The sequence below is a fragment of the Hemitrygon akajei genome, chromosome 5 (genome assembly GCF_048418815.1).
Source record: "Hemitrygon akajei chromosome 5, sHemAka1.3, whole genome shotgun sequence".
NCBI lineage: Eukaryota > Metazoa > Chordata > Chondrichthyes > Myliobatiformes > Dasyatidae > Hemitrygon > Hemitrygon akajei.
Genome location: NC_133128.1, coordinates 5,814,875 through 5,840,039, shown reverse-complemented (window position 1 = coordinate 5,840,039; position 25,165 = coordinate 5,814,875). Strand labels below are relative to the sequence as shown.

Sequence of the window (25,165 nt, the reverse complement as noted above, 5' to 3'; positions counted from 1 at the left end):
GCCCACAAGCATCACTACACTTCCAGTGCCAACATAGCATGCTTACAACTCACTAACCCCAGCCCGTATGTCTTTGTAATGTGGGAGGAAACCAGAGTAAGTTTCACATGGTCATGGGCAAAACATACAAACTCCTTACAGACAGTGGTGAGAATTGAATCTTGATCTTACAACTGGCATTGTAAAGCGTTGTGCTAACTGCTACACTGAGTTACAGCTGCGGTGTCTGGTTCAGCTGACCCTTCCATGTAATACTGAGGGACTTATGTCATCACACACAGAGACAAGACCCTGTCTCCTCTCTTTCATCTATGTATTACAGTATTGTGAAAAGTCATAGGCACATGTATAGAACTAGGCTGAATTGAATTCAATTGACTTTATTTTTACATCCTTCACATACATGAGGAGTAAAAAATCTTTACGTTACATCTCTGTCTAAATGTTCAATGTGCAATCATAGTAATTTACAATAATTTATAATAAACAGAACAGTCAATGTAACATAGAGATACACTCAAATCAGCGTGAGTTCATCAGTCTGATGGTGGAAGAAGCTGTCCCAGTCCTGGCTTTTATGCCGCAGTACCATTTCCTGAATGGTAACAGCTGGAATAGATTGTGGTTAGGGTGACTCAGGTCCCCAGTGATCCTTCAGGCCCTTTTCTCACACCTGTCTTTGTAAATGTCCTGAATCATGGGAAGTTCACAACTGCAGATGCGCTGGGCTGTCCGCACCACACTCTGCAGAGTCCTGTGATTAAGGGAGGTACAGTTCCCATACCAGGCAGTGATGCAGTCAGTCAGGATGCTCTCAATTGTGCCCCTGTAGAAAGTTCTTAGGATTTGGGGGCCCATACCAAACTTCCTCAACTGTCTGAGGTGAAAGAGGCGCTGTTGTGCCTTTTCCATTACATGGCTGGTGTGTACAGACCACGTGAGGTCCTCGGTGATGTGGATGCCGAGGAACTTAAAGCTGTTTACCCTCTCAACCCCAGATCCATTGATGTCATTTGTACTGTATTGGTCAACATGGAGCAGGGAGCCATATTTTAAACCTGATGGGAGCAAAGGATGCTGGGAATGGTGAGAGATGAGTGCTGTGGGACGTGTGGCAGAGAAGGAGTGCCAGTGGCGGGGTGTGGTGCTTGTGCAGATACAACCACCATGAGATGCCAGGCAAGCTTATTTGATTCCAAATAATTGGTTTACTGAACATTACAGAATATCTCTCTGGTGCTTCACGTTCCCTCCCCTCTCCCTTCCCCTTTTCTCAACCATGATTCCCCTCTCCCTGCCCCTCTTCCCACTCTCAGTCCACAATAGAGACCCATATCAGAATCAGGCTTATCATCACTAACAGATATCATGAAATAGCGGCAGTACAGTGCAATACATAACATTGCTGACCTGCTGTGCAGTCTTCGGCTCCCTTGTTAAATACTGTATATATGTCCAAGCCTTTTGCACAGTGCTATATGTTCTATCTATTATTTGTTTACTTGTTTTCATTATTTGCACAATTTATCCACGCCCGTCTTTGTTGTGTGTATTTTTGTGGATTTTATTGCCTTTCTTTGTTTTGTGGCTGCCTGCAAGAAGATGAATCTCAAGGTTGTACGTGGTTTTCATACCTTGATAATAAATTTGAATTTTGATGTACAGGGCAGGGAAGTTCTCCCATGTCTATAGGCCAATACTTATCCCTCCATCAAAACTCTGTAACTGGATTATCTGGTGGAGCAACATAGTTCAGTAGAGGGACAGAGACATCTCCAGAGATGCAGGTTCATTACCGACGTCCAGTGCTCTCTGTGTGGGATTCGAACCTCCCTGCCATCGTGTGGGTTTCTCCTTGATGCTCTGGTAGCCCCTCGCCCACCACCCACTTCCCAAAGATGCGCAGATTGATGGGTTAATAGGCCTCTGTAAACTGCTTCTAGTGTGTATGTGAGGGGTAGAATTTGTGGAGGAGATGGAAATGTGGAGAGCATAAAATATGATCAGTACAAGTATGGGCTTGATGGTTAAAGAAAACCTGATGGGCCAAAGGGCCTGTTTCTGTGACTATAATTTCATGTTGTTTCTGGAGTTGACAACTGAGGCATTTGGACACAGAATTATTACACAAAGTATGACTAGAGATAATCCCAGGGTTGGCCCTTTCTGAGCCCCTGAGGTATGACTGAGACAAAATCCCCCACCTGCAGTATCTTGAATTATTCTGACTCTCAACCATGTCAGCTTAAAATTAAAATCACCAAAAGCCTTCCCAGGTATAGATGCCTGACTACATCCTCCAGCCGGATGATACTGGACCTGATTAGCTCTCACAATAACCAGGTATTTTCTAATCATTTCTACAGGAATTTCTTAGAAGTTGGGAAGATTCAGCATATTACCTAAAACTTTGACAAATTTCTATAGATGTGTGGTGGAGAGTATATTGACTGGCTGCATCACAGCCTGGAATGGAAACACCAATGCCCTTGAATGGCAAATCCTACAGAAAGTAGCGGATATAGCCATCACAGGTAAAGCCTGGTCCAGAATTGAACACATCTACACAGAGTGTTGTTGCAGGAAAGCATCATCCATTATCAAGGAACACCACCACACAGGTCATGCTCTCTTCTCGCTGCTCACATCAGGGAGGTGGTACAGGAGCCTTAATAAGCACACCACCAGGTTCAGGAGCAGTTAATTCCCTCAACCATCAGGCTCCAGAACCTGAGGGGGTAACTTCACTCAACTTTACTCACTCCATCATTGAAATGTTCCCACAACCTATAGGCTCACTTTCAAGGGCTCTTCATCTAATGTTCTTGATATTTATTGTTTATTTATTTATTCATTTATTATTTATTATTATTATTATTATTATTATTATTATTATTATTATTATTATTATTTTGTTTGATCTTTTCCTCTTTGTATTTACTGTGATTGCCTGCAAGAAAATGAATCTCATGGTTGTATATGGTGTTGTATGTGTAGTTTAATGATAACTTCACCTTGAACTTTGAAGTGAATCCAGCTTCTCAAACTGTCTTGACTTCAAACACACATCATAAGAGAAAGCATAAAGCAATTTGGCTTTGAAGACACAGAGTCTGTTGATACTGGAACCTGGAACAATAAACAATCTGCTGAAGGAACTCAGCTGGTAGAGGGAATTGTCGATGTTTCAGGTTCTGGGACGCAGGGTTTTGAAAATTCATTTCCACACAGTTGTTCAAACTACTGAGTTCCTGCAGCAGATTGTTTATTGTTCAAGAATTTTGGCTTCCCCTGAGGTTCAAAGTTCAAAGTACACTTATTATCAAAGTACATATACAACACCATACACTACGCTGAGATTCCTTTTCTTGCGGGCATTCACAGGAACAAAGAAACACAATGGAACTGCACACAAAGACAGACAAACAACCAATCTGCCAAAGACAATAAATTGTGCAAATACAAAAAGAAAAATAATATTAATAATAAATAAATATGCAATAAATATCAAGAACATGAGTTGTAGAGCCTATAGGTTGTGGAATTAGTTCAGTGTTGGGTCGAGTGGTCATCTCCTCTGATTCAGGAGTCTGATGACTGAGGGGTAATAAATAAACCTGGTGCCGTGGGTCCCTAGGCTCCTGTACCTCCTTCCTAATGACAGCAGTGAGAAGGGAGCGTGGCCTGGATGGAGGGGAGTGGATGTGATGGGAGGCTGATGTAAATACTATCTTTTGATCTATATCCAGTCCCAGGGCCTTGTGCTCTTGTGTCTGGACAAGACAGTGTTCGGATTCTAAGGTCCAAGACACGAGACACGGATAAGAATAACACATTAGGAATGATTTCTTTTGTCTGCCTTCCAGTGACCTCTGCTGGCTGCTCTGTGTGTGTGAAAGCCACCTGGAGAAAGTGACAACCACATTGTAACCCTTCCTTTTCTTTCTCTCTCTCCCTCTCCCCGCCCCTCCTTCTCCCCCTCTCTCCCTCGCTCTCCCCTTTGCTCTCCCAGTCCTTCCCCATTTCCTCTCCCCTCCCTCTCCATCTCCTCGCTCGCTCTCTCTCTCCTGACAGGTTTTTTCACACCTGAGCTACCCTGTGTCTGTCGTGTCACATCAGTGGAGCAGAAAGAAAAGCAGGGGAGGTGGTCACGGAGTGGCGAGCGGCTGTGAGGGAATTACCTGTGCTGTCGTAAGGAGAGATGGTACTGGCTGCAGTTCCTGGGTCTCTTGGCTTCAGAACGAGCCGTCTCACTGGTGTCAAGGGACCGACTTTGAACATCTCACAGCACATCTGCACCTCAAAGAAGACGTGGAATACATCTCTGAAGCCACGCATAATCCTTCGCATGGTACGGAAATGCTCCCGAAGGAAAGGATCCAAGGATCGATGGCTGTATATCTGGTGTGAACTGTAGAGAGGGGCAGCACCCTGCAGGGGTAGAATCTGACCCCCTCTCTCTCTCTCTCTCCCTCTCTCTCTCTCTGAGAACTGCTGCCTGCCGTGTCTCACAAGTGGCTTACGCAAGCTTGTTTGTCACTGAAGCTGTGAATGGAGATAGGGGAATAGATGTATCCAACACCTGGAGGCCTATCTTCCTCTCATCCTGGTGTCCAGGGAGAAGAAGGACTTCTCTTCACAAACTATTCAATTACCAGCTACATGGAGCGAGCAGTCAGTAGTGGGGAATGAAGAGATACAGTAGTTGCTGATACTTCAGGGATTAAATTCTCTCTGTTTAATGAATTGTGGTTATATTACTGGACGAGAAATCTGGCGACGGATAAATGATCCAGAAACATGAATTCAAATCCCAGCGTGGAATCTGTGGCATTTACATTCAGTTAATAAAACCAGAATTAATATCAGCAACACAGACCATGAAAGCACTGGAGGGGCATAAAGCGGTCTGCAGTTATCAGTGGGTGGAACTCTGCAGTTCTCATCTGGTCTGGCCTTTATGTGACTCCTGACTCAAGAGCAAAATGGCTGACTCTGAACTGCCCCCCCCTGCCCCTGAACTGTGTTATGAGCCACAGTTCAGGGGTGTGCGGGAACGGCCAAAATAATTCAGGCCACAGAAGGTTCCCGGTAACAATCTCTTCCCCTTCAACTGGTAAACTATCTCCTCCTCCTCCATTGATTCCCCTCTCACCCCTGTGGAAATGTGAACAACAATGAATAACAGAACTGCTTTCAACCGTCCATCAGATCACTAACTGTTCACGTGCAGGCAGATGCTAACAAGGGTTCGCACTCTGTGAATCCCTCTCCTCTAGTACAGCCAGAGGGTACAGGATCCTATCACCAGCTCACCGGGCACAGGAGGTACATCTGTGGTCGAGAGAGAGATGTTTGGGGCTGCCTCCTGACAGACACACACTGTACATACACACAAACATATATACACAGCACACCAAACACAGACAAATGTACACATATATACACAGCACACCAACACACACACACACACACACACACACACACACACACACACACACACACACACACACACACACACACACACACACACACACACACACACACACACACACACACACTCTCTGTGCGGACTAGTGATGATATTTCCTCCTTCCTCCTCGCTGACAATCAACACTGGCACACCTCGGGTGTGTGCTTAGCCCACTGCTCTACTCTCTCTATACCCATGACTATGTGGCTAGACATAGCTCAAATGCCATCTCTAAATTTGCTGATAATACAACCATTGCTGGTAGAATCTCGGATGAAGACGAGACAGTGTACAAGAGCGAGATATACCAGCTAGTTGAGTGGTGTAGCAGAAACAACTTTGCACTCAACATCATTAAGACCAAAGAGCTGACCTCAGAAATGGTAGGGTGAAGGACATGAACCAATCCTCATAGAGGGATCAGAAGTGGAGAGAGTGAGCAGCTTCAAGTTCCTGGGTGTCAAGATCTCTGAGGATCTAACCTGGTCCCAACATATTGATGCAGCTATAAAGAAGACAAGACAGCCGCTATATTTCATTAGGAGTTTGAGGAGATTTGGCTTGTCAGAAACTTCTACAGATGTGCAGTGGAGAGCGTTCAAACTGGCTGCATCACTGTCCGGTGTGGGAGGCCGAGGTGGGGGTGGGGGTGGGGGGGCAGGCTACTACACAGGATCAAAAAGTTGTAAAATTAGAAAGTTGTAAAATTAATCAGCTCCATCTTGGGTACTAGCCTCCATGGTATCCAAGATACCTTCAAGGAGTGGTGTCTGTCATTAAGGACCTCCGTAACCCAAGATATGCTATCTTCTCATTGTTACAATCAGGAAGGAGGTACAGAAGCCTGAAGGCACACACTCAGTGACTCAGGAACAGCTTCTTCCCCTCTGCCATACGATTTCTAAATGGACACTGAACCCTTGAGCACTTCTACCTCACTTCTATTATTTCTGTTTTTAGCACTATTTACTTGATTTACTTTTTTTCAGTATTATCATGTGTTACATTGTACTGCTGTCACAAAGTTAACAAATTTCATGAGATATGCCAGTGATATTAAACCCGATTCTGAATGAACATTAAGCACAGAAGAATTACAGACGTGTCTATATAATGAGGGCGAGAGTAGGGATCATTTGGCCCGACCAATCTCTGCTGCCAAGGACAACAATCCCAATCCAGTTGGTGTGATTCTGATGAGGTTTCCGGGTAACTATCTCTCTCTCTCTTGCCTCGGAGCTAGAAGTGCGTATTTTATAAACCACTCCAGAGAAACTTCAGTCCAGTTACCCCGCTGGGGGAGTGCCACGCTGTTGGACTTGCCATACTTCACATGGAGCATTGAAGAAAGGAACCATCTACCTTGTCCAGGGCAGCACAGTAGTGTAGTGAATAGCACAATACTTTACAGCATCTGTGACATGGGTTCAATTCCTGCCGCTGCCTTTAAGGAGTTTGTATGTTCTTCCTGTAACCGCGTGTCGGTTTCCTCCCACAGACCAAAGACATACCGTTGGTAGATTAATTGGTCATTGTAAATTGTCCCGTGATTAGGCTAAAATTAAATTGGGAGATTGCTGGGCAGCAAGCCTTGAAAGGCTGGAATGGCCTTTCCTGTGCTGTATCTCAAAATATAAATAATAAATAAATTCTCAAATGGCCAGAAAAAAATCTCTCATGGCACAACTTCAAGGAGGAGCTGAGGAGGTTTCCAGGTCCAGAATTATACATCACCTTCAACCATTTGGTTCTTGAACTAACCGGCATGTCCCTAATCATTGAAGTTCAGCAGCATGGTCACCACTCCGATCACTTTGCATCAAAGTTGACTTTCTCACTATTCTAATTGTATCTGTTCTTGTAAAATTGGTGTATAGTTTATGTTTAAATTGTGTTTTTTTGTGAATGCTGGGCATCTGATGCTCTGAGCCGGCGATGCTGCTGCAAGGAAGTTTTTCATTGCACCTGTCCACATGTGCAGATAACAGTAAGCTCAACGCTGGCTTTGTCTTTGACCAAACATTACAGAAACAGCTTCTTCCCCTCCACCAACCGATTTCTGAACTCTCTATGAACCCATGAACATCACCTCGTTAATCCTCTTTATGGCAATATTTACTTACTTTTGTAGTTTATAAGTAATGTTATGTCCTTGCTGGGTGCAGCCGCAAAACAACTAATTCCATGCCATAAAAGACAGTGATAAATCTGATTCTAATTCCGAATTTGGCCATAATCTCCATCTTGAAGTGGCTCACAGATTTCCTGCTGTAAGAGTGCAAAGTTTAGAGTGCAAAGTAAATTTATTATCAGAGTACGTATATATCACCATATATAACCCTAAGATTCATTTTCTTGCAGGCATTCACAGCAGAACAAAGAAAAAAGTCTTACAAATTTAGAACAGGAGTTAGCTACGACCCAGCAAACCTGTTTCACTATTCGATAAACTTCAAAGTTCAAAATGAATTTATTATCAAAGTACCTACATGTCAGCACATACAACCCTGCAGGCAATCATGGTAAATACACAGAAACAACAGAATCAATGATAGAGTGCACACAAGACAGGCAAACAACCAATGTGCAAAAGACAACAATCTGTGCAAATAAAAAGAAGTAAACAAAATTATTATAATAAATAAATAGATAGATAGATAGATAGATAGATAAATAATCAATAAATACTGAGAATATGACATCAAGAGTCCTTGAAAGTGAGTCCATAGATGTGATAACAGGTCTCAGAGCTTATTGATTAGTTTTTAGGGGATGATGGTATTGAATGCTAAACTGTAATCAATGAAGAGCATCTTTACTGTCCAGATGTTCTGGCATATGATCATAACTGATCTGATTATAGTTTACTAAGCATAAACATAGTTCATGGTTCGTTTAATTATCATTCAAGAACAGAGATTATAGAAAGAACAGGCAGGAGATGAGGCTTAATCAAAGCCAGTGGCAGGAGTTACAGGGCAATAGAGACGTGGTGCAGTTAAAACAGAAAACAACAAATACTGGACTGAAATGTTGTATTTGAATGCACGCAGCAAAAGGAATAAAATGGACGATCTTGAAATTCAGCTACAGATTGGCAAGTATGACGTTGTGGCCATCTCTGAAGCTTGGCTCAAGGATGGCTGCCATTGGGAGCTGTATGTCCAAGGATATACGGTATATTGGAAAGAAAGGTTAGTAGTCAGAGAGGGTGGTGTGGCTTTGTGTATAAGAAATAATATTAAATCATTAGAAAGGGATGACATAGAAGGTGTAGAGTCTCTATGGGTTGAGTTAAGAAATGGCAAGGGTAAAAGGACTCTAACGGACTCAAACAGCAACCAGGATGTGGATTACAAATTACAGCAGGAGATAGAAAAGGAGTGTCCGAAAGGCAAGGTATGATAATCTCTAGTGATTTTAACACGGAAGTGGATTGGGAAAACTAGGTCAGTACTGGGCCTCAAGAGAGAGAATTTGTAGAATGTCTACGAGATGGCTTTTTAGAACAGCTTGTTGTTGAGCCCACTAGGGGATCGGCTGTGCTGGATTAGGTGTTGTGCAATGATCTGGAGGTGATAAGAGAGCTTAAGGTTCAGGAACCCTTAGGGAACAGTTTTCACAATATGATTGAGTTCACATTGAAATTTGAGAGGGAAAAAATAAAATCCAATGTGTCGGTATTTCAGTGGAATAAAGGAAATTACTATGGCATGAGAGGGGAACTGGCCGAAGTTGACTGGAAAGGGACATTTGCAGGAAAGACAGCAGAGCAGCAATGACTGGAGTCTCTGCAAAAAAATTAGGGAAGTGTAAGATAGATATTTTCCAAATGAGAAGAAATTTTCAAAGGGAAGAAGGACACTGCCGTGGCTGACAAGTGAAATCAGAGGCAAAGTAAAAGCAAAAGAGAGGAAGTACAAGGAAACTAGAACTCATGGGAAGATAGAGGTTTTAAAAACTTGCAGAAGGAAACTAAGAAGGTCATTCAGAAGGAAAAGATGAATTATGAGAGGAAGCTGGCAACTAATATCAAAGAAGATACCAAAAGCTTTTTTAAGTATATAAAGGGTAAAAGAGAGTCGAGGTAAGATATAGGACAAATACAAAATAATGCTGGAGATACTGTAATGAGAGATGCAGAGATGGCAGAGGAACTGAATATGTATTTTGCATCAGTCTTTACATTGGAAGATGTCTGCCGTATACTGGACATTCAAGAGTGTCAGAGAAATGAAGTTTGTGCAGAGAAAATTACAGTTGAGAAGGTGCTCAGGAAGCTTAATGGTCCGAGGGTGGATAAATCTCCTGGACCTGATGGAATCCACCCTAGGATTCTGAAGGAAGAAGCTGGAGAGATTGCAGAGGTGTTAACAATGATCTTTCAAAAATCGATAGATGCTGGCATTGTACTGGATGAATGGAAAATTGCAAATGTTACTCCGCTATTTAAGAAGGGTGGGAGGCAGCAGAAAGGAAACTATAGACCTGTTAGCCTGACATCAGTGATTGGGCAGTTGTTGGAATCAATTGTTAGGGATGAGATTATGGGGTACCTGGAGGCACATGACAAGATAGGCCAAAGACAGCATGGTTTCCTGAAAGGAAAATCCTGCCTGACAAATGTACTGCAAATCTTTGAGGAAATTACAAGCAGGGTAGACATAGGAGTTGCAGTAGACGTGGTGTACTTGGATTTTCAGAAGGCCTTTGACAAGGTGCCACACATGAAGCTGCTTAGCAAGATAAAGGCCCATGGAATTACAGGGAAGTTATTAGCATGGGTGGAGCATTGGCTGGTCGGCAGAAAACAGAGAGTGGGAATAAAAGGATCCTATTCCAGCTGGCTGCCGGTACCCAGTGGAGTTCCACTGGGATCGGTGTTGGGACCGCTGCTTTTTACCATGTATGTCAAGAAGTTGGACTACGGTATTAATGGATTTGTGGCTAAGTTTGATGATGATACAAAGATAGGTGGAGGAGTGGGTAGTGTTGAGGAATCAGACAGCCTGCAGAGAGACTTAGATAGTTTAGGGGAATGGGCAAAGAAGTGGCAAATGAAATACAATGTTGGAAAGTGCACGGTCATGTGCTTTGGTGGAAGAAATAAACAGGCAGACTATTATTTAGATGGGGAGAGAATTCAAAATGCAGAGATGCAAAGAGACTTGGAAGTCATTGTGCAAGATGTCCTAAAGGTTAACCTCCAGGTTGAGTCGGTTGTGAAGAAGGCAAATGCAATGTTGGCATTCATTTCCAGATGTATAGAATATAGGAGCAGGGATGTGATGTTGAGGCTCTATAAGGCACTCGTGAGACCAAACATGGAGTATTATGTGCAGTTTTGGGCTCCTTATTTTAGATAGGATATACTGACACTGGTGAGGGTTCTGATATGATTCATGAAAATGATTCCAGGAATGAAAGGGTTAACGTATGAGGAACGTCTGGCAGCTCTTGGGCTGTATTCTCTGGAGTTCAGGAGAATGAGGGGGGATCTCATAGAAACACTCCGAATGTTAAAAGGCCTGAACAGATTAGATATGGCAAAGTTATTTTCCATGATAGGGGATTCTAGGACAAGAGGGCACGAGTTCAGGATTGAAGGACGTCCATTTAGAACTGAGTTGCAGGGAAATTACTTCAGTCAGAGGGTGGTAAATCTGTGGAATTTGTTGCCACGAGCAGCTGTGGAGGCCAAATCATTGGGTGTATTTAAGGCCGAGATAGATAGGTTCTTGATTAGCCAGGGCATCAAAGGGTATGGGGAGAAGGCAGGGGAGTGGGGATGACTGGAAGAATTGGATCAGCCCATGATTGAATGGTGGAGCAGACGCGATGGGCCAAATGGCTTACTTCTGTTCCTATATCTTATGGTTTTATGGTCTTACTATATGATTACAGCCAAATGAAACAGCATCACTCCAGGGCCAAGGTACAAAGCCAGTGAACAGTTACACACAGCACAAGGCACATATGCACATGTAAGACAGCAAGTACATATGAGATATCGATAAAATACAGTCACACAAAAAAAATAGCCCATGACCCTGAGTCCATGACTGTTGCAGCAGCCTGCAGTCGAATACAATACAGCTTTCTTCTGCCAAGTGAACACTGGGGAGCAGCTTGAACTCCAGCACAGATGCTGCACCACACCATGGCCGACACCCTGGTGTAGCGCACCGACCCCGGTGCCTCTCTCCTGAGTGGCTGCCGGAGGCTCAATCCTTGCTACGACTGAGGCCACGCATCAGATGCCTCACCCATCTGCAAGTAGATCAGTGAATCGGACTTGTAGCATTCCACGTGAACAATGTCCAACAGGGTCTCGCCATCACAAGAAAAGTGAATGAGATGATCCCTCGCTGTTAGACCGCACACCTCCTTCGTGCACCAACATCTCTCTGATGCACGATCCACAACAAGTCCAGCTCCTCCAGTTTCTCCACTAATGAGCAACTCGCTGATGTGGTAGACCTGCAGGTACTTTATGTTGATAAAGTCGAGTAGGGTCTTGCAATTGTAAATAACACATTTTAAAAGGACAGTAACACCTTTGGTTGACCCTGTAGATGCTGTTGTGATTGAACACAGGGCCATCTTACCGAAAGAAAAGGTAAGAGTCTTTTTGCCAGGATGGAAATGTCAAATACTAGAGGCAAGAGGTTGGATGTGAGAGGTGCGAACTTAAAGGAAAGTTACGAGACAGTTAATTTCTACACTAAGAGTGGTAGTTGCTTGGAACAGATTGTCAAGAGTGGTAGTGGAAGAAGATACAATAAAAACATGAAGACTGATACATTGGTGGACAGATATGGACCACTTCAGTCCAGGTAATACGCAGGGTAGCTGGACATGGGCACTGCAGGTGAGACATTAAAAATCTACCACAGAGAGCATTCTTTTTTCCACAGAAGCTGCCTGGCCTGCTGAATTCCTCCAGCATTTTGTGTGTGTTGCTCTGATTTCCAGCATCTGCAGATTTTCTCTTGTTTACAGAGAGCATTCTGACTCGTTGCATCACTGTCTGGTATGGAGGCATCCCTTCACAAGTTTGCAAGAAGCTGCAGAGAATTGTAGACTCAGCCAGCTCCATAGAAACCAGCTTCCCACCATCAAGGTCATCTGCAAAAGGCAGTGTCTCTACAAGGCAACATCCCTCATTAAGGACCCTCACCAGCCAGAACAACCCCTCTTCTTATTGCTACCATCAGGGAGGAGGTACAGGAGTCTGAAGACATACAATGTTTCAGGAACAGCTTCTTTCCCTCTGCCATCCGATTTCTGAATGGTCCATGAACACTACCTCAATATTTTGCTCTCTTTCTGCACAACTTGTTTTCATATTTCTTGTTGTAATTTATAGCATATTTTATCTCTTCCACTGCACGGCTGCCCCAAAACAATTTAACAGCATTTGTCAGTGATAATAAACCTGATTCTGATTCTGATACTGAGACTACAGATGCTGGAATCATAACTGATGACGGAAATCAGCAAATTGAGCAGCTGACAGATCTGAGGGGTGGGGAGGAATTTCCACTTGAAATTCAGCATCAGGAGTCGTGTGACACTGTCAATCCCCTTCCTCCCCAAGGTGCTGCTCCACCCACTGAGTTCCTACAGCAGATGTAGCTCCACTGCAGCATCGTGGAAGAGATTCAATTATAATCTGGTGGTACTGACATGTTCTTGGACCTTGTCCCTCTCTCAGGTATTGTCACTTTAGTATTCCTCTTTCCATCTATGGACAGGGATGGAGAACCTTCACTGCTGCTCTAAATGCGAACGGCCTAATGGGCTGTAAGTACCTAATGTACAGACACTCCTGTGGCTAGCATCATGTTGTGAATCAGTCTATGTAAATAAGAATCTGTGTATTTATATGTATTGTGTTTTATTATTATTATAGATGATCTCAGGTCATACTGGTATAATCTGATATACAGGCATAGTCAAGCACACTCACTTCTCAATTGCTAGGAACTTTCGGACTATTCTATTGTGGCTTTCTGAAGATTTACATAAATAATGTGTAGGCCTAATTGTTTAATGCTATTGTGTAGTGACTGGGGTGATAACAGTTTTAGATATTACTATTGGGACAATGTATACCCTGTTCATGTTCCATAGTCTTTCAATTCCCTCTTTTAATTCAGCATATTCTTGGTGTTCTTCACCGATCGATTTCTGTATGTTGTGTGTGTTTGGAATGGCTATATCTATTAAGTAAGTTTTTCTTGCTTGTTTATCCTGTATTATTATATCCAGACAGTTACTCTAGGTTGTCCTATCTATAATAATGGATCATTTTGTAATATAAATTGTGAGTCTCAGACTCTAAAACTGGTTCAGGCTTGTATTTATAGCAAAGTAGGGCGTCTTCTATGAACTTGTATTGTAAAACAAGATTTTGGTGAATGATATTTGTCATTTGATTGTGTTTGTGTAAGAAATCAGATTGAGTTAAACTGCTGCAGGATCCTGTAAAGTGTTGGACTGTTTCTGGTTTGTCTTGGTATTTTCTGCATTTATTGTCTTAAATTTGTTGGTCGTTTATTATGTATTTTTGATAATTCTGTTAAACAACCTGCCCTGTATTGCCACAAAGAACCCTTCTGTTTCTGACTGAAGGTCTTCAACCCTGAGCCAGGCTTTCGATGCCAACAGCCGGCCTGCTCAGATCGTGGGGAAGTCTTCCGTGGACCTTTCTTTATTTTTAATGTTCTACTGTTTCAATTAATTGCTTAGCTTTACTGATGAAGGAGTGTATAATTTCAAATCATCCATGTATAGAAGATGCGTCAAGGTATAATTAATTTGGTTGTCTCTGATTTGAGACCATATTCTCATCCAATTCAGTGAATTAGAGAGCAGGTTCAAAGCCAGACAAAACCATAGTGGGATTAGAGAATTGTCCTGAAAAATGCCTCGGCTTATTTTGATAACACTGGGTGCTCCTTTTAGGTTTTAAATAAATACAGTGATTGCAGTACACCAATGTTTCGTCAGATGTTGAAGGAGTTACACAAGTATTGGGTGTAGTATATATATATTTTTTAAAGAACTTCTATTAACCTTAAGTGTGTGGTACAATCAAATGCTTTCTGGTAGTCAATATAACAACAAAGAGTTCTGCTTTTCCGCTGAGCTTGATTTAGATTTACGGAATCTATTACCAGATATTCTTTACATCCTTTAATATCCTTATGGCATCCTTTCTGCTCTTCTGTAAGTGTATTGTGGTTTGAAGATACAGGAGCAGAACTAGGCCATTTGGCCCATCAAGTCTGCTCCACTATTTCATCATGACTGATTCATTTTTTCCTCTTAGCCCCAGTCTTCTGCCTTCCCCCTGTACCACTTCATGCCCTGACTAATCAGGAATCAATCAATGTCTTCCCGAAGTATACCCAATGACTTGCTCTCCACAGTTGCCTATGGTAACGAATTCCACAGATTCACCACTCTCTGGCTAAAGAAATTCCTGCTCATCTCCGTTCTAAAAGGACACCCCCTATTCTGAGACTGTGTCCTCCAGTCTTAGACTCTCCCACCACAGGAAACATCCTCTCTACATCCACTCTATCAAGACCTTTCTCCATATGATAGGTTTCAATTAGGTCACCCCTCATTCTTCTGATATCCAGTGAATTCAGGCCTAGAGCCATCAAACACTCTTCATGTGTCAAGCCGTTTAATACTGGAATCATTTGCATGAACATCCTTTCTGAGCGAAGAGGCCCAAATCTGCTCACAATACTCCGAGTGAAGCCTCAGCGTTACATCTGAAGCTTTCTAAAAGCCTCAGCATTACAACTTTTTTGTTATATTCTATTTCTCTTGAAATGAATGTTAGCATTGCATTTGCCTTCCTCACCACAAATTAACCTTTATGAAATCCTCCACAAGGATTCCCAAATTCTTTTGCGCTTCAGATTTTTGTATTTTCTCTCCATTTAGAAAATAGTCAATCCTTTCATTTCTTCCACCAAAGTGCATGACCATATACTTCCTGACACTGTATTCCATCTGCCACTTCTTTGCCCGTTCTCCTAATCTGTCTAAATCCTTCTGTATATTCTCTATTTCCTCAAACCTACTTGCTCCTCCACCTATCTTTGCATCGTCTGCAAACTTTGCAACAAAGCCATCAATTCCATTATCCAAATCATTGACATATAACGTAAAAAGAATTGGTCCCAACACAGACCCTTATGGAACATCTCTAGTCACCAGCAACCAACCAGAAAATGCTCCCTTTATTCCCACTCTTTGCCTTTTGCCAACTAGCCACTGGTCTATCCATTCTAGAATATTTCTTGTAATACCATGTGCTCATAGTTTATTAAGCTGCCTCATATGTGGCGCTTGGACAAAGGCCTTCTGAAAATCCAAGTACACAACATCAACCTTTGTCTATCGTGTTTATTAGTTCTTCAAAGAATTCCAACAGATTTGTCAGGCAAGAATTTCCCTTGAGGAAACCATGCTGACTATGCCCTATTTTATCATGTGCCTCCAAGTACCCTGAAACCTCATCCTTAATAATCGACTCCAACATCTTCCCAACCACTGAGGTCAGACTATAGTTTCCTTTCTTCTGCCTCGTTCCCTTCTTGGAGACTGGAGTGATATTTTGCAGTTTTGCAGTGCTCCAGAACCATTCCAGAATCTAGTCATCCTTGAAAGAGCATTACTAATGCCTCCACAATCTCTTCAGCCACCTCTTTCAGAATGCTAGGGTGTACGCCACCGGGTCCAGGTGATGTATCTACCTTCAGCCCTTTCAGTTTCCCAAGAACTTTCTTTCTGGTAATGGTAACTTCCCATACTTCATGACCCCTGACACCTGGAACTTCCACCATACTGCTTGTGTCTTCCACGTTGAAGACTGATGCAAAATACTTATTCAGTTCATCCTCCATTTCCTTGTCCCTCATTACTTCCAGCGGTCCAATATCCATTTTCATCTCTCTTTTACATTTTAAGAATCTGAAGAAACTTTTGGTATCCTCTTTAATATTATTGACTAGTTTACTTTTGTATTCCATCTTTACCTTCTTAATAACTTTTTAGTTGCCTTCTGTTGCTATTTAAAAGTGTCCTAATCCTCTAATTTCCCACAATTTTTTTCTCTATTATATGCCTTCCCTTTGGCTTTTATGTTGGCTTTGACTTCACTTGTTAGCCATGATTGTGTCATCTTGATTTTAGAATATTTCTTCCTCTTTGCGGAGTACATATCCTGCGCCTTCTGAATTGCTTCCAGAAATTCCAGCCATTGCTGCTCTGCCATTATCCTTGCCAGTGTTTTTTTCCAATCAATTCTGGCCGACTCCTCTCTCATGCCGCTGTAATTCACTTTACTTCACTGTAATACTGATATGTCTGACTTTAGCTTGTCCTTCTCAAATTTCAGGGTGAATTCCATTATATTACAATCACCTCCCCTTAGGGTTCTTTTACCTTAAGCTCTCTAATCAATTCCAGTTCATGGCACAACACCCAATCTGGAATAGTTGACCCCTAGTGGGCTCAACCACAAGCTGCTCTAAAAAGCCATCTCACAGGGGTTCTAGAACTGCCCCCTCCACCGGAATCCAGCACCAACCTGATTTTACCCAATCTACCTGCATACTGATGTCCCTATGGCTGTTGTAACATTGTCCTTTCGACATGCATTTTCCATCTCCCATTCTAATTTGTAGACTGCATTCTCACTACTGTTTGAGGGTCCATATATAACTCCCATCAAGGTCTTTTTACCCTTGCAGTTCCTTAGGTTCTACAACAATTCAAAACCTTTTGACCCTATGTCACCTCTCTCTAATGATTCAATTTCATTTTTCCCCAACAGAGCCATGCCACCCCCTCTGCCTTTCTGCCCATTTTTTTGATACAATATGTAAACTTGGACATTAAGCTCCCAGCTATAATCTTTCAGCTATGATTTGGTAATGCCTACAACATCATATATGCCAACCCGTAACTGTGCTACAAGTTCATCAACTTTCTTCCGTATACTGTGTGCATTCAAATAAAACACCTTTAGTCCTGTATTCACCCTTTTCAATTTTGTCCGCCTTTCATGTTGCAGCTCATCCTGTTGACTGCAATTTTGCCCTATCACCAGCCTCTCCTTGCTAGGAGCCTCACGGCATATTACCTCTGTTTGTAAACTGACTACCTCATCCTCAGCACAATCACTCTGGATCCCATTCCCCGAATCAGTTTAAATCCACACAAATAACTGGCCAACCTGCCCGCAAGGATATTGGACTCCTCGGGTTCAGGTATAACCTGTCCCTTTTGTACAGGTCGTACCTTCTCCTGAAGAGATCCCAATGATCCAGAAATCTGAACCACTGCCCCGTGCACCAGTTCCTCAGCCACACTTTCACCTGCCAAATCATCCTATTCTTACCCTCTCTGGCATGTGGCACAGGCAGCCATCCAGAGATTACTATCCTGGTGGTCCTGTTTCTCAGCTTTCCATCTAGCTCCCTAAAATCTTTCTTCAGGACCTCCTCACCTTGTCTACTTATGTCATTGGAGCCAATATGTACTAGGACTTCAGGCTGCTCAGCCTCACCCTTGAGAATGTCATGGGGTGACCTGGTCCAAGGATTCCCTGATCCTGACACCAGGGAGGCAACATACCATCCGGGTGTCTCTATCGTGCCCACAGAACCTCGTCTCTGTTCCTCTGACTAAGGAATCTCCAATCAACACTGCACTCCTCTTCATCTCCCTGCTTTTCTAAGCCAGAGCACCAGACTCAGTGCCAGAGACCTGGTCACTGGGGCCCACTCCAGTAGGTTGTCCCCCTCAATAGTATCCGAAGTTGTATACATATTACAGAGGGGAACAACCACAGGTGTACTCTGCATTGGCTGTGCATTTCCCCTCCTTCTCCCGACAGTCACCAAGTTACCTGTCTCCTGAAACCCAGGGCTGACTGCTTCCCTGTAGCTGCTGCCTATCATCACCTTGTTCTCCCGTATGAGTTGAAGGTCATCGAGCAGCAGCTCCAGTTCCTTAATACAGTCTCTCAGGAGCTGAAGCTGGGTAAAGCAGGTGCAAATGTGTTTATCTGGGGGAGGCTGGGGGTCTCCCAGACATTCCACACACAGTATAAAACACTGCCCCTACAGCCATTCTCACTACACTATGCATTAATAGATGAGGATTGAACAAATACAATCTACCTCACCCAGACCTGATCTCGACTAAGCTTGATGAGTCAAAGTCACTCTGAAGACCAAAAGAATGGCCACTTCACTTGCACTGGAATTATTCTTATTGGCTCATTCTAATATATCCTTCCTGCTGATTGGTCACTCATCAACTTTCAGAAGTTGCCGTGTAACATTGCCTTTAAATTTTTGATCGCCATCCTAATTAAAAATTAGACCATTTTACGCAGCCCTGGTGAGAACTATCCCACTCAGAGAAGGCTCTGCAGACCTGACTGATAGACAGCTCGTCTTACGCACCGCCTCTTACTGATTGGTTGCTCCTCAACTCAGAGAAACTACCGCAAAACTCAGCCTTCGATATCTCAATTGCCATCCTGATTAAAAAGTATCTCGTTTGACGCACAGCTGGTGTGAGTTATCTAATTGAGTGGTGACTGTTGGAAGGTGCATAACATCACAATTTTATCTATAGCTTGCAAACAAGTAAAAGGACAATATTTTGATGGATCACAATGACAAATTATTATTATTGTTGTATTTTTCCCTTATTGTGTTTTTTATGCTGCATCAGATCCAGAGTAACAATTATTTCATTCTCCTTTATACTTGTGTGCTGGAAATGACATTAAATAATCTTGAAGCTTGAATCACTGCATGTACGGTTGTATTTATTATTACCAAGTATACCATTTCTTTTCAGTGAGCTTCAAGCATGCTAGGAATTTAAGGAAGGTTGATCATCAAATTCTCAAACTTACAGTAATGACTCACCCTTTGCCCCCTTTTTGCCCTGTTGTTTTTCTCTTCTCTCTCACCTCATGCTCATATCTTCTATAGCTGCGCAGTGAAGAGTACCCTGACTGGTTGCATCATGCCCAGGAATGGAAAAGTCTACATTAAGGGGTGGACACAGCCTAGACCATCCCAGGCTAAGCCCTCCCCACATCTACATTTACAAGGAGCGCTGCCACGAGAAAGCACCATCCAAATCAAAGACCGTCCCCCCTACCAACCAGGTCAAGCTCTCAGCTTGCTGCTGCCATCAGGAACCTCTGATCCCACCCGACCAGGTTCAGGAACAACCATTTGGCTTCTGAACCAGCATGGATAACTTCACTCTTCTGAACACTGAACTGATACCACAACCTACAGACTCACAGTTTATCTTCTTAGGCAGAGTGTATATTTTGTTTGTGCGTAGCTTCTTAGTGATGCTGTTGTGTTTCTTTGTGTCTACTGTGAATGCCCACAAGAAATTGAAATGGTGACATATACATACTTCGGAAACTTTACTCTGAACTTTCAACTCATAATCCAACTGGCTTCATTGTCCCATCTGTTCCCCCTCCCGCATCCTCTCCATCTGCCCATCACCCTACACATCCACGAACAGTTCCCCTGCCCACCTCCTTCTCTTTATTCCATGGTCTATTGACTGTTTCCATCAAGTGAAGGGTTGTTTTTCAGAAGATACAGTTACCAAAAGCGGATGTCAATCTGCAGCTGCCGGTGTGGAGTTTCCATGTTCTCTTTGTAGAGCACAGGTTTCCTTTGGTTTCATACAGCATAGAACATTACAGCACAGTGCAGGCCTTTCAGCCCATCAAGATGTGCTGACCTTAGAAACTACTGTAAGATCAATCTAACCCTGTGTCCAGCACGTAAGTGCTATCACAAAGAAAGCACGACAGCACCTCTACTTTCTTAGAACTTGGCAAAGATCTGGCTTGTCATCTAAAATTTTGACAAACTTCTATAGGTGAGCGGAGGAGACTGGCTGCATCACAGTCTGGTATGGGAACACCAATGCCCTTGAATGGCAAATCTACAAAAAGTAATCCATCATGGGTAAAACCCTCCCACCATTGAGCACATCTACAAGGACCATTCTAGCTGGAAAGCAATATCCATCAATGAGGACTTTCCACTACCCAGGACATGCTCTCTTCTCACGGAGAAGGAAGAGGAGCGCCAGGACTCACACCACCAGGCTCAGGATCAATTACTACTCCTCAACCATCAGGCTCTTGAACCGGATGGGATAACTTCACTCAACTTCACTTGCTGCATCATTGAACTGTTCCCATAACCTATCACCTACTTTCCAGAACTCTGCATCTCATGTTCTCGATATTAATTATGTACTTATTCATTATAATTATTTGTTTATTTTTCTTTTTGCATTTGCACAGATTGCTGTATTTTGCACATTGATGGAATGCCCAGTTGGTATGGTCTTTCATTGATTTATTATGGTAGTTATTCTATCATGGATTCATTGATTATGCCCGTATGAAAATGAACATATGGTGACACGTATGTAATTTGACAATAAATTTACTTTGAACTTTGAGAAGCTTGCAAAGAGTTGGTAAAACATTGTCAAGCTGCCAATAGATGTGTAGTGGAAAGTATATTGATTGATTGCATTGTGGCCTGGTATGGAAACACCAATGCCCTTGATGGAATAGCCTCCAAAAAGTAATGGCTACAGCTCAGTCCACCCCAAGTAAAGCCCCCTCCGCCACTGGCTTCCGGTGACTAGTGGTGTTCCACAGGGGTCTGTGTTGGGACTGCTTCTTTTTACATTCTATCTCAATGATTTGGATGATGGAATTGATGGCTATGTGGACAAGTTTGTGGATGATACAAAGATAGGGGAGGGGCAGGAAGTTTTGAGGAAGCATAGAGGCTACAGAAGGACTTAGACAGATTAGGAATGTGGACAAAGAAGTGGCAGATGGAATACAGTGTGGTCATGCACTTGGGGAGTGTTTGACGACTCTGGGCTCGTACTCACTGGAATTCACGAGAATGAGGGGTGAACTCATTGAAACCTATCGAATAGTGAAAGGCCTTGATAGAGTGGATGTGGAGAGGATGTTTCCTATGGTGGGGGAATCTAATAACGGAGGACACAGCCTTGGAATAGAGGGACATCTTTTTAGAATGGAGATGAGGAGGAATTTTTTCAGCCAGAGAGTGGTGGTAAATCTGTGGAATTTGTTGCTACTGGAAGCTGTGGAGGCCAAGTCATTTAGTATGTTTAGGGTAGAGATTGATAGATTCTGTGTTGGTCAGGGCATGTAGGGATACAGGGAGAAGGCAGGAGATTGGGGTCAAGAGGGAAAATGGATCTGCCACGATGAAATGGCTAAGCAGACTCGATGGCCTAATTCTGCTCCGATATCTGATAACCTTAATGTCTTATAACTTCACTCACCCCAACACTGAAGATACTGTTGTCTACTCCATGTATGCCTCTCATAATCTTATAAACTTCTATCAGATCTTCTCTCAGCTTTTGCCGCTCCAAAGAAAACAATCCAACTTTGTCCAGCCTCTTGTTTTAACCTGTGCCCTCTAATCCAGGCAGTGTCCTGTTAAACCTCTTCTGCATTTAAAATTTAAAATTCTAAAGGGATTGGACAGGCTAGATGCAGGAAGATTGTTCCCGATGTTGGGGAAGTCCAGAACGAGGGGTCACAGTTTAAGGATAAAGGGGAAGCCTTTTAGGACCGAGATGAGGAAAAACTTCTTCACACAGAGAGTGGTGAATCTGTGGAATTCTCTGCCACAGGAAACAGTTGAGGCCGGTTCATTGGCTATATTTAAGAGGAAGTTTGATATGGCCCTTGTGGCTAAAGGGATCAGGGGGTATGGAGAGAAAGCAGGTACAGGGTTCTGAGTTGGATGATCAGCCATGATCATACTGAATGGCAGTGCAGGCTCGAAGGGCCGAATGGCCTACTCCTGCACCCATTTTCTATGTTTCTATGTTTCTATGCACCATCTCCAAAGTTTCAACATCCTTCCTATAATGGGGCAACCAGAAGTGTATGAAATACTCTAATGCGGCTTAACTAGATTTCTGAGCCAACAGAAACTTGATGATTGAAATCTTCTGCTATATTGTAAGGAGATATTTGGACTAAATGTAAAGATATACAACTGCAATAAAAATCTTATGGATTGGGATGGGCTGGAAAAGGTGGGGCCATGCATGAGTGTAAAGATGTTTGAAAGTTATTTGAGAAGCTTTCAATTAGGAATTGCATCTGTTTCTGTTTGGGTCCTGCACTAGAATTTCCTTCTCATTCATTCTCGCATCTTGGTAAATCGGCCAACATAATCAAAGACTTCAGCCACCCTGGGCATTCTCTCTTCTCGCTGCCATTGGGTAGATACAAAAGCCTAAGAGCACATAACACCAGGCTCAAATGCAGCTTCTGCCCCACTGTTATTGAATGGCCCCCGCTACGATAAGATAGGCTTTATGTTTCACAATCTAATTCATTATGATGTAGCACCTGATTGTCTGTCGCACTGCACACTCCCTTTTGCTGTAGTGCTGCATTAACTGCATTAGATTCATACAGTCAGATACACCGTAAGACCATAAGACATTAGGCCACTTGGCTCATTGAGTCTGCTCCACCATTCCACCACTATTCCTCTCAACCCTAATCTCCTGCCTTCTCCCCGTAACCTCTGATGTCCTGACTAAAAATGAACCTATCCAATTCTGCTTCAAATATACCCAGGGACTTGGCCTCCATCGCTGTCTGTGGCAATGAATTCCACAGATTCGCTACCCTCTGGCCAAAGAAATTCCACATCATCTCAGACATAGAGAATTACAGTAGAGAAGCAGGCCCTTCAGCCCATTTAGTCTGTGCTGACCTGTTTATCTGCCTAGTCCCATCAATCTGCACCTGGACCATTCCCATACTATCCAAACTTCTCTTAGATGTTTCAGTTGGACCCTCATCCCCCACTTCTACTGGCAGCATGTTCCAGACTTTCACCATCCTCTGAGTGAAGAATTTTCCCCTACAGATTCCCTTAAATATGTCACCTTTCACCCTTAATGTGTGACCTCTAGCTCTAATCTCACGGAACCTTAGGGAGAAAAGTCCACATTTATATACCCTACCTATACCCCTCATGATTTTGTATACAGAATTCTGGAAAAATGATTTTTGAATTCCCTTGTGCCACCTCAGTATACTGACGTGATGAAATGATCTGCATGGATCAAAGTTCAAAGTAAATTTATTAACACGATATACAACCCTGAGATTCATTTTTTGCAGGCGCTCACAACAAACACAGAGAAACACAATAGGATCAATGAAAGTTGTACCCAAAAGACCTCTGCACAGTACTGTATTGGTGAGTTTGTAGATCTAGTGGGAGCAAAGGATATTAGAAATGGTGAGGGTGGATCTCTCAGGTGGGGTGTGGGACAGGTGGCAGAGAAGGAGTGTCAGGTGTGGGTGCAGCCACACTCAGTCCTGAGACACCAAGAAAGATCATTAGATTCCAAACAATTGGTTTATTGATCATTACAGAATGTCTCTCTGGTGCTTCCCGCTCCCTCCCCTCTCCCTCTCCTTTTCCCAATCATGATTCCCCTCTCCCTGCCCCCTTCCCACTCTCAGTCCACAATAGAGACTCATACCAGAAACAGGTTTATCATCACTCACATATCTCATGAAATCTGTCTTTTTTTGCAGCAGCAATACAGTGCAATACATAAAATTACTGAACTACTGTGCCCTTAGCTATCCTGACTGTGCCTAAGACTTTTGCACAGTACGGTAAATAAATAAGCAATAAGTATCAAGAACATGAGATGAAGAGTCTGTGAAAGTGTTGTGGATAGGGTGCGTAGGATTGTAAACAAAACAAAGATTTTCATTGGACCTCAGTACATGTGATAATAATACACTGATCTGCCAATTTACAGCAACGCTCTGCTGTCATAGGTTCAGGATGTGAAGTGAGGGACTTTCAGCCATTGAGTCCCATGTTCTTTCCACAGCTGCTGAATAGCTGTGCACCTCCTGTTTGTACGCTGGTACTGAAGATTGTTTACCCTATCTTCCCCCCACCACAGCTGACGTCATTATCACGTCCAACAGAGAACACAAAGAAAACAAACCTGAAATCATCCTTCAGGTTCGATGCAAGGAATTTTTAAAAGAGGTTCTATATGGCGAGACTCTTAACATTCAGTTTTAAATCCTAATAAATTTTAAACGAGCTCTTAATGCCTGCAATGGTCTCATATAAACTGAGTTACAGAGCTAATGAAGTTCCCAAAGACCATGCACAAATATTGCAGCAATAGAAATTACCTTTCTCCTTCTTCATGTTGAACGGAGCTGTGGTGTTCTCTCCGATCTCAAGGGAATGTGCTGCCCCCCTTTTGGCCCCAAACCACCGAGAGTGGAGCCTTGGAGAGAAAGATTCAGGAAAGAGGTAGGGCCACCAGAAGAATGAAACAGCCCGGCTGAGGCGCATGGCTCTGCCAGACAGGGAGAGCCCAGAGAGAGTTCACTGGCCCCAGCAGCTCGTGTGGTGTGGAGACAACTGGAGGCAAGGTGCAAAAATAAAAGCACCTTTCTGAAACTGTGTGCTCGTCGACTGCCTCTATCCTTCGTGGCATCAGTCCAATCTGGACTTTGACCTTGGAGAGTAT

General features: G+C 43.1%; 1 protein-coding gene across 3 annotated transcripts in view; it reads right to left on the bottom strand.

Moving 5' to 3' along the window:
- robo2 (roundabout, axon guidance receptor, homolog 2 (Drosophila)) overlaps positions 1-25,165 on the bottom strand; it is a 1,389,008-nt gene that overhangs the window by 901,387 nt on the left and 462,456 nt on the right. The window contains exon 1 of one of the 3 annotated variants that reach the window (XM_073044780.1): positions 24,822-25,071. The exons of the other annotated variants lie outside the window; for them this stretch is intronic. Coding sequence (XP_072900881.1) covers positions 24,822-24,987 — 166 coding nt within the window. The 5' untranslated portion in view covers positions 24,988-25,071. Of the gene's footprint in view, positions 1-24,821; positions 25,072-25,165 lie in introns of those variants that run through there. 3 annotated transcript variants of the gene reach the window in all.